We start from the raw sequence: 10,000 nt of genomic DNA, 5'->3' as shown, positions 1-10,000 counted from the left end.
TTCTAAAAGTCTTTCATGTGTTGCTGTGAGACCTGCTTGTCATTAGAAATGTTTGGGAACTCACAGAAGACCCAAAAAAGATCTGAGAAAGGAAATACAACCCTGAATCAGGGCTGTCCCAGTTACCAGCTTCAGGGTTCAGCTTTAGATTGACGTTGGTGGATTGATAATTTACGATTGATTGCCAGCCCTTATCCCCACAGGGGTCCTAAATGCTTGCTCAGCAATAGAGAGCTTTCCACTGTAAGGGCTGTGGGTGGTAGAGAAACAGCGTGATACCAGGACCATGGCTCTCACCAGATGCCTGAGTCCTGGAATGCAGAGAAACAACAAGCTGCTCATGGAAGTGGAGGAGTCAGAGTGGGAAGATTTGAGTCCCCAATTCTGACCATTCGTGGCATCTGCCCGTTCATGTAAGCATGAGATTTAGAGTTAACACTTGTTTTGCTTAGACACGCTTGCATTCTTATGCAGTAAACTAAACATGCAGGGTGTTGGCCAGGGGTTAGCCTCTGTGATTTTGCCTTTTCTCTGTTTGCTGGTGAGACTTCAACATTCAGTGACAACAGAACCAACGAGGGCTTTCTTCATTATCCCACTCAGTATAGTCAAATACCATCCCTGAGACAAGTCTTACTGTCTGTATGCCTTCTGGATGAATAGGCTGAGGTGCAATGAAGCTGTGTGGCTGCATCATGAACATGGAGAAAGGTGTCGCTTGGAACTCGAGGATCCACATGTGGGTACCGGAGTCGATGGTAGAAACAGACAAAAAAGGAAGAAGTCCAAGAGTATAACTGCACACAGACAGGGAAAAAAAATGGCCACAGAAGCAAAACCAGATTCCTTTAATCTTAAAGAGATATGTAAATTGTCCTGAAACTGTTTGTATTTTAATGTTAATTCCACTTCCTCTAGAAGGGCGGTCTAATCACGTGACTCCAACTGAACCTTCCCATTTTAATTAATTTAATTCCCTGGATGGGGCGAGGGAGGAGAAGAGGGCTGGGAGGTCAGAGGACAGAGGGTGAAGGTCGTGGCAACAAGGAAGTTCCCAAGGACCAGCTGGACCCAGGTGATATTAATTGGCGTTAAATAGCTATGAACATTAAGAATTTTATAGGTCTAATATCTCATATACAAAGGCAGTTTGTATCTTTGTCTATTTGATGTAACTTTGTTGTGTAGAGGGTTTGTGGATTGAGAGTTGAATATATAAACCTGTATGAAAATTTATCGGGCTGTAGAGTTGTATTAATTTGGGGTAGAGAAACACCCCGGAACAGAGGCAGAGAATAGGTGGTAGAAAACCACCAGGGAAGTGAGATGCACCAGAGAAGGGTTGGGCTGTGAGGGCAGCTGGGACCAGACAACAGAAGTTCGCACGGCTCCAAACGAAAACTGGGCCTGAGGAGTGAGACCTCAGGGCCAATAGAGAGATATATCATTTTAAAAAAAATATTTACGGCAACAGAGATAAGCATTGTGAATATTTTTTTATACATCCACGAGGAGCTTGCACACTCCTCAAAAGGCCTGTCTCTTGATGCTCTGCAGCTATTCCATGGAGAACCAGTTAATGCTATGGAAGCTTCAAGATCAAGTTGTAATACAGTGATGATACAGCAGATCCTCTCTCCCAAAGGATCAGTACATTACATGTTCTAAAAATACAAAGCAGAAGCCTGGTGGGGATGACACACACCTTTGACCCTAGCATCTGGGAGGCAGAAACAGGTGGAACTTTGTGAATCTAAAGCCAGCCTGGTCTATATAGTAGCTCCAGAAGAGCCAGGACTACACAGTTGAGACTCTGCCTCAAACAAACAGACATACAAGCACACAGGGGCCAAGAGATAGATAGCTCAGAAGGTAAAAACTCTTTCTGAGCCTGAGTTTGATCACTAAAAGCCCCCTACCCTTTTTTAAAGGAGGCTTCCTGAGTCAGTCTCTGTGGCACCCCCTGGTCTGTCTCCATTCCATGCCCACCCTCTTAGGTACTGAGAGGAAAAGATGAGAAGGAGCAAAGTTCAAAGGTCAAGAATGGTACCTCCCCAGTAAAACCCTAGCCTGGGAGGCAGAGGCAAGTGGATTGCTGAGGTCATAGTTAGGTCTCAAACCTGGGACAAAAGGTTAGATATAGCTAAGCTGATGCACCACCAGGTTCTCTCAGCATCCCTCAGTCCTTACCAGCTACAGGGCTCTCCTGGCTGGCACACTGTCCCCTAGCCTAAACCTCTCCAGTCCAGGGTTCCTGGTTCCTCTCCCCACATGGCTCAGGGCCATGTTCCCTGGGATTCTCTCAAGACGTCCCCTGCCTCTGGCTGTGCCCCTGTACTTATCTACAATAAACTTCCTCCTCCACCATAAAGAACAGTTATGTCCTTTCCTTTTTCTTTTTCTTTTCATACATCTGGTGCCAAAAACCAGGACCAGCCTTGTTCTTTCCTATTTGTTTGATTGACTGATTCAGTCATCCTGAGCTATATAGTGGGTTCCAGGCTAGCCTGAGCAATGTAAGAAGTACCTGTCAAGAGAAAAGAGAAGTTAAAAGAAAAGAGTGAAGAGATGGACCATTGTTGACAAAGAAGCTGACAAAGCAGTTGGAAGGTTGGTGTATGTTTGGGGAAAACATACAGTGACAGAGATGGAAGGTATTTGAGTCTTTTCCTAGGGGCACATCTTTCTCCCTCTTTTCCCTGTCAGTGAGTATTTGGGATTAAGAGAAAGAGGGGGGTCTCTCAGAGATCGTCACCTTGTGTAAAGGGGGCGTAGCAGCCAGCAGGAGACATTTGTTCCACCTTAAGGGCCGGAGCTAGAGGAATAGAATTTTGAGAAAGGGTTGGAGCTGAGTCCACAGCCCATCCCCCATCCCTCTGTTCCATAGCAATATTCCATGGCAGTTAGGATCTGCTCAGCGGAATGGGGAGGGGCTTTCTTTTGGATCTGGAGCTCAGGTACCTGAAAAGAGGACCCCCCATTCTTGCTCAGACACTGGGCCTGTGATGGAACCTGACTTGACTGAGGAAGAATCTGAGAGGATAAGGACTAGGTGAGTGTGGAAGGGGGAGGGGACAAGGTGTAATGACAGGATGAAGAAAGGGTGAGCTGGGCAGAGAGCAGAGAGGACTCAGGGAGGACTTCTGTTCCTTTTCCCAACAGGAACAGGCGGCCACTCACGGAGCGTCGTCGAAACTCCCCATTGCCCCTTCACTGGAAACTGACACACAGCTCCCGATGGATGGCCCAGGTGCTGGCCTCAGAGTTGAGCCTGGTGGCCTTCCTCCTGCTCCTGATCATGGTCTTCTCCAAGAGATGGCTGTATCCCTCGAAGAGTCGTTTCCACCAGCGCTACCCCCAGAACATCACCAAGAGAGTCTACACCTCCATCCACAGTATGTCCACAGGACTCCTGTACATTTGCATATATAAGAGCTGCCCTGGCTCAGACAACGGGGAAGGTGAGTTTCTTTGTCCCATCCCAGGTCTCCCGCCTGCCTTGAACTGGGCCCCACTGGCTTGTTCCCTCCCATCAGCCATCTTCATTTGGCTTTCAAAATGGCATAGTGAGGCCAGAATCATTTTCTCCTTTTGCTTTGGCCCAATCGGTTTGTCTGACCCAGTAGAAGATGTCACTGTTTTGGGCAAAGCCCAAAGGTCTTTCCTTTAAGAATGTTGAGGGTGTCTGGATCATTCCTGAATAGCATTATGCTTCAGGGAGGTGCTATCTTCTAGCCTTGCATACCCAGAGCTCCGAGAGGACCACCCACCCACAATGTTCTCTTGCCATCATCCCCCATTCTTGTCATCTTCCTTTCCCCCTGCCTGAGGTCTTGCTTCTCTGGGCCAGCTCTACAGTTCCCTTTTACTGTTTGGCTTTCTTATTCCTTCCTTTCCTTCAGTCCTTCACAGCTGTTTAATTTCTGATGTAAGTTTCATTTGGTGCTGTTCCTCACCACTTCAGAAATGTCCAGTTCTGGATGTCTTTTCCATCTGTCATTCTTCTTCATGTAAGTCAAAACAGGTTACACACACACACACACACACACACACACACACGTAACATTTATTATGTCTTAATGACAAATCTGGGGAAACATATTATTTCTGGTACATTCAATCTATTTCTCCAGCTGGACCTTGCATTAGCTATAAGAATAGGAATAATTGACCTTATTTACAGGTGGGAAGATTGGAACTTCTCTAGAATTCACTATATAGCCCAGGGTGACTTTGAACTCCTTGAGGGCTAGTATTAGAGACTCGAGCCACCATAATTGACTTATACACTCGTGGTTTTTTGTTTGTTTGTTTTGATTTTTGTTTTTTTTTTTTTTTTTTTTTTGTTTTGTTTTTCGAGACTATGGTGGTTTTTCTATGTAGCCTTGGCTGTCCTGGAACTTGCTCTGTAGACCAGGCTGGCCTCAAACTCAGAGATCTTGCCTGCTGAGTGTTGGGGTCAAAGGCATGCACCACTGCCCAGAATCCAATTTCAAAAGGCTCTGGAAATTTTGAGGGTGAGACCCCATTGAAGGAAGAAGGTTGCTGAGGAGTTTATTAGAGGTATCTTTTCTTTTTCCTTATTTTTTTAAAGATTCATTTATTTTATGTATGTGAGTACACTGTCACTATCTTCAGGTACACAGGAAGAGGGCATTGGATCCCATTACAGATGGTTGTGAGCCACCATGTGGTTGCTGGGAATTAAACTCAGGACCTCTGGAAGAGCAGCTGGTGTTCTTAACCATCTTTCCAGCCCACCTTTTCCCTTTCTTAATGATAAATGTTAAACTTTATTTTATGTGTATAAGTATTTTTGCTTATGTGCCACATCTATATACCATATGCATGCCCTAGTGCCCACGGGGGCTAGAAGAGGGCATCAGATCCTCTGAAACTGGAGTTATAGACAGTTTCGCGTCACCATCTGGATGTCAGGAACTGAGCATGGGTGCTCTGAAAAAAAAAAAAAAAAAGAAAAAAAAAAAACAGCAAGTGCCCTTCAATGATGAGCCATCCCTCTAGCTTGCCTTGAGGGTATCTTGCTCTTGGCCCCCTTCCTGTCTTCCTCTCTATGCTTTCTGTCTCCTAATAAGTGAAGCAGCCATGCTTTTCACAGCTCATGCCATACACTCCTGCCACTGTGACGGCCCAACTATTTGGAGCCAAGGAACCACGGACTAGAGTCTCCGAAGCCAGGGTCCAGAATAAACTTTTCTCACTCTAAGTCATTTTATCAGGTACTTAATCCGCAGTGATGAGTAGGTAACTAACACAGAAAACTAGTTACCGGAGAGTGGGGTTCACTCCTCAATCTATATCTGATGACAGGGAAGGAAGCCTTTAGAACCAGTCTCTGGGAAGAATCTTGCTCCTTTTAGCCAGATTCTAGTGAGACCTGGGAGTGATCTGAAAAGCATGCAGTCCTTCCAGAAAGAGAGCAGACTAGATGTGGACAATGGCAACGTGGTCATTAATGAAATTAGACTCATTCCAAAGGAGTCACCTGCCCTGCACTGGGACAGTACAGAAGATGGGGGAAGATGTTTTGAGGTCAATCTCAGGGTCATCCAGGCAGCTGGGTCTAAAATTACAAGCTCATTTGCAAGATTTCTTTTGAAAAAAGTCCACTGACAATTTGCATATTTTTCTTTTTGAGAATTGCTGTTTGTGCTTTGATTTTTCCCCCTTTCTTCTATTTACTCTTGCTGATTCTGTTACTGTTCTTGTTGTTGAGATAGGTTTTCTCTATGTAGCCCCGGATGTCCTGGAACTTGCTATATAGACCAGGCTGGACTTGAATTTAAAGAGTTCTGCCAACCTCTGCCTCTGGAATGCTGGGATTAAAGCCATGAGCCACTATGCCTGGCTTTTTAACTTTCTTATTTTGTTTGTTTTGCTTTGTTGAAACAGGGTCTTATCCTACTATGTCCTGGAACTCATTATGTAGACCAGGCTGGCCTTGCACTTACATCGATCTGATTACCTCTACATCTCTAGTGCTGGGATTAAAGGTGTGAGCCACCACATATGGCCATTTTTATTTTTTTGGAAACCTTACACTGTAGTCCCAAGTGTCTTGTAACTCACTATGCAGCTTGAACCCATGCTAGCCTCCTACCTCAGCCTTGCTGAGCTCAGAAGTATGAGCCAGCATACTGGCTTTTTTTTTTTTTTTTTTTAATCCATATATTCAAGTGGTTGGAATTTTCAAACAGTCTTGCAGTCTTGTAAGGGTCCATGATTTGCTGGACCCAAACAGTATGTAAACGCAGAGAATGCTTTAGTCTGCAGAAGTCCCCCAGGCTGGGGTATCCTCATTTTCAAGATAAAGTGACACCCAAGTGAACATGCAGGCCTGATTTAAGGCACATTAAGGAACTTTGGGGTAGGTTGACTTCTATGTTAATCTGTTGGGTTCATCTCTATGGACATTCCATTAGAGGGGAGTTGGGGCTGGAAACTTGCTGGGGAGGTCTGGAAACTGTTGCTGAGGAAGCCTGGAAACTGCTGCTGACCTAGTGTCTTTGTTTCAGGCCAGGTGGCTGGGGCAACCCATAACCTGGGCATGCAGGCTGGAGACTGGTTTGTTTGTTTGTTTGTTTGTTTGTTAGTAATTGAATTGCCTGGCTTGCTTGGTTTGCCTGGACTTGCCCAGTTTTTAGGCCTGGTCTCCTTAACTACCAGTCTGAAGTCTGTCATGGCCTCTGCCTAGCCATCTCAGTCTCTAGATTAGGAATCTTACTTAAGGGAAAGTGTCATTCCCTAACCTCAATTGTGCAGGATTTCTTTTGGTTCTGGACAACCTGGGTGTTCCTATATCTGTTCACTTGGCCGTCTTTTATTTTTGTGAATCCTGAGTTCCTCCCTATTTTTGTCATTTTCCCCCCCAGAGAATTTTAAGATGTGGACAATCCATCCAGTTTTTGGGGTGGCTAAGATAAGTTTCACCCTGGCCGTAGGGCTGGGTTTTGTCCTCACCGCCTGGCTGCACCTGCCTTACCTGCCCTGCCTGCAGAGAATGCCTTTCTTTGGCTTGATCGGGATGATCCTGAGCTTCTGTGAAGGTGCCCCCCAGCTCTGAAAAAGGTTCTTAATCCCCTAGCCCACATGGTCCTGGGCACATCTCCCTCTTCTCTGGGAGTGAGGGGCGGGGGTGGAGCAAGCGATGGGGGAGGGGAGGGGAGGGAAGTGAGAGCAGACGTATGATGTTTTCTGATTGCTGGAGACTGGAGGGGTTGATTTCCTCAGTGTGAGTGATTTGTGGCTGTAGCTTGGCAGATGAGGCAGACCCCCATGTGCGATTCTTAGGTGAGAATAAGATCTCTCCACTCCTGCCTCCCAGTCACCTTAATTTTCCTCACCCTCCTGTTGTTCCCTGTTAACCTCTGGATCTACGAGCTGAAGAAGAACATATCGGTTCCCATTGGCTGGAGCTATTTCATCGGTTGGCTGGTGTTCATCATGTATTTCACTTGTGGTAAGTGGTTAAGAGGCCCCTGGGGGAGGAAGGGACTTGGGTGGGTCAGGGCAAAGACTGTGTGGCTAGAAAAGGCTGGCAACCCCTCTGGCCCACCCCCAGCCCCACCCCCGGAAGACCTTACCTGTTATCTTCCGTGCCATTCTCAGGAGGCTCCCCCCCAACACTTTTCTTGTTCTTCCCCCACCCCCCTCCACCCGGCCAGGGATCCTTTGCTACCTCAACTATAAAAACTTCTGGAGCCTGATTATGAGCAGCTCCTCCATCAGCACTGCTTGCAGCATCTCTGTACCGCTGTGCGGGATGAGCATGGCAGAGTCCTCCAACAGCCAGGAGAACGTCCTGGATCCTGCTACGGATAACCAAACGCCATTAGGTTCAGATAAAGTCGTCTTACCACCCGGCCCAGCCAGCACTGGCTAGGTCTATCCTCATCATGACAAAGAATGAGCAAAGGAGGATTTGGGGACCCCAGCTTTGCATTCCTCTTTCTCAAAGACTTGGTCTTGTCTGTGGCTCAGGTGATGTGGAATAAATTGCCCATGTCTTCATCCTGTCTGATGGTTGTCGAGGAGAACTAGAGGAGGGAGAGGAAGGGAGGAAAACAAAGCTCCCTGTGTTTGTTTCCCAGTTCTTCCTGCCTGTGAACTTTCTGGAGCCCATTTGTCCCAGCAGCCTCTGCTGAAGTGCACCTGTGCATACATAGAAGGGACTCCATGATACAGACACTTACCCTGTCATCCATGAGAATTTGGGTTTGATGTAACAGCACCAAAAACCGAAAAACAAAAGTGAATTTAGCCAGGCTTTGGTGGCACATACCTATAATGCTAGGAGGCTGAGGCAGGAGGATGGCCAGCCTGAGCTCAATGAGACTAGGTCCTCAGAAACAAAAATAAAATATAACCAGCCAAACTACACAGATGTATCTGGCTGGAAAATGACTACAGTTTTTGTAGGGTCACAGACAGATTTCTCAAGAGGGCTAGCCAGACAACATGGGTACAAAGAATACCAAGTCTCTATATAATCTCTCATAGTAAGGTCTAGTTTATGTGCTATTCATCGCTGGGCAAAAATTTATTCTGGACTTATTGCCTTGAAGTAATAAACATTAATTTACATAGAGTCTGAGGGACAGGAATATGGAAACACTTTAAATAGTTCTTTTTCTAAAAATTGGATGTTATTTTTTCAGTTGAAAAATCACACATATATATATCATATATCCTGAGCTCATTGGCAGCTGCATTACCTCAAATACTTAATTTTTTTAATATGAAAATTACACTTCAGAATTTTTTCAAAATACAGTACATTGGGTTGGGTGTGGGTGTACCACCACCTGCAGTCCTAGCATGCCATAGGCTGAGGCAGGATGATTGTCCAAGTTCAAAGCTATCACACACACACACACACACACACACACACACACTCAGTAGAAGTCATGTGCTATAACTGTGCTGATCTCCTGAATTTATTCCTTCTTTCTGATGAAAAGCTTCACCTTTTGGGCCTATGTAGATGACTCAGTGGGCAAAGGTACTTGCCATCAAGCCTGATGACCTGAGCTTGGTCATTAGGTCCCGACTCTGGAGTTGTAAATGACAGGTCTTCCTCCTCTTCCTTTTTTTGAGACAGGGTTGATCTATGTAGACCAGGTTGACCTTGAACTCAGAGATCCACATTGAAGAGAGTTGGTCTGGTGATGCTATATATTTAAACATGGAAAACCGGCCCCTGAGATCTGGTTGCAGTCAAGGTAGCAGATTTGAATGACACCAAATGATATTATATAAATGTTGCTGCCAATTTCTGACTAGTTAAAAGTGGCAATAGCCAACTACTGGGGAGAGTAGAGGTAGGTGGGGGTTTCAGTTACCAGGCTAGGGACCACTAAGAGAGAGGATGGGAGGAGAAGAAGGAGAGAAGAGGATAAAGCAGACAGAGAACAGGAGATCTTCATTAGATGGGATGGACCAGGAACACGTTGCTAAAACAAAGTACCCCTTGAGGACAGACTGATGAGAAAAAAGGCAGCCCAGGAGCATCTCAAACAACAAGTGATTAAATAAATCACTAGGATTAAGTCTCAATTATTGGGGGGTTGGCTGTGAACTTGTAAAGATCCATCTGCCTTTGCCCCCAAGTGCTGGAATTAAAGGCATTTCTTTTTTTAAAAAACTGTATAAGCCTCCCCCTCTTATTATTACTTTTTTTAAGATTTATTTTTTCTGTGTATGGGTACAGTATGGCTGCCTATAAACACACCAGAAGAGGCATTAGATCCCTTTACATGTGGATTTTTTTTTGAGCCATCATGTGGGAATTGAACTCATGACCTCTAGAAGAACAGTTACGAATATTAGCTGCTCTGCCAGAGGATCTGAGTTCAATATCCAGCTTGCACATGGTGGCTCACAGTTACCTGGGGGATAACTCCAGTTCTGGGAGATCCAGTTCCTTTTTTTTTTTTTTTTTTTCTGGTCTTTGAAGCCACCAGGCACACAGACTTACATA

The 10,000-nt window shown here is 45.5% G+C and overlaps 1 protein-coding gene across 1 annotated transcript; it reads left to right on the top strand.

Moving 5' to 3' along the window:
* Nucleotides 1-3,005: 3,005 nt before the first annotated feature.
* On the top strand, nucleotides 3,006-7,903 carry ODF4 (outer dense fiber of sperm tails 4; the record flags this gene model as incomplete). Its single annotated transcript, XM_080922394.1, has 5 exons — nucleotides 3,006-3,052; nucleotides 3,163-3,461; nucleotides 6,894-7,067; nucleotides 7,346-7,480; nucleotides 7,686-7,903. The coding sequence occupies 5 exons, from the start codon at nucleotides 3,006-3,008 to the stop codon at nucleotides 7,901-7,903; spliced, it is 873 nt and encodes a 290-aa protein (XP_080778520.1).
* Between the last annotated feature and the right edge of the window lie 2,097 nt (nucleotides 7,904-10,000).

Source organism: Micromys minutus, assembly GCF_963924665.1.
Source record: "Micromys minutus genome assembly, chromosome: 10".
NCBI classification, from domain to species: domain Eukaryota; kingdom Metazoa; phylum Chordata; class Mammalia; order Rodentia; family Muridae; genus Micromys; species Micromys minutus.
The sequence above is the reverse complement of the archived record's forward strand: the minus strand, read 5'-3'. Positions and strand labels throughout refer to the sequence as shown.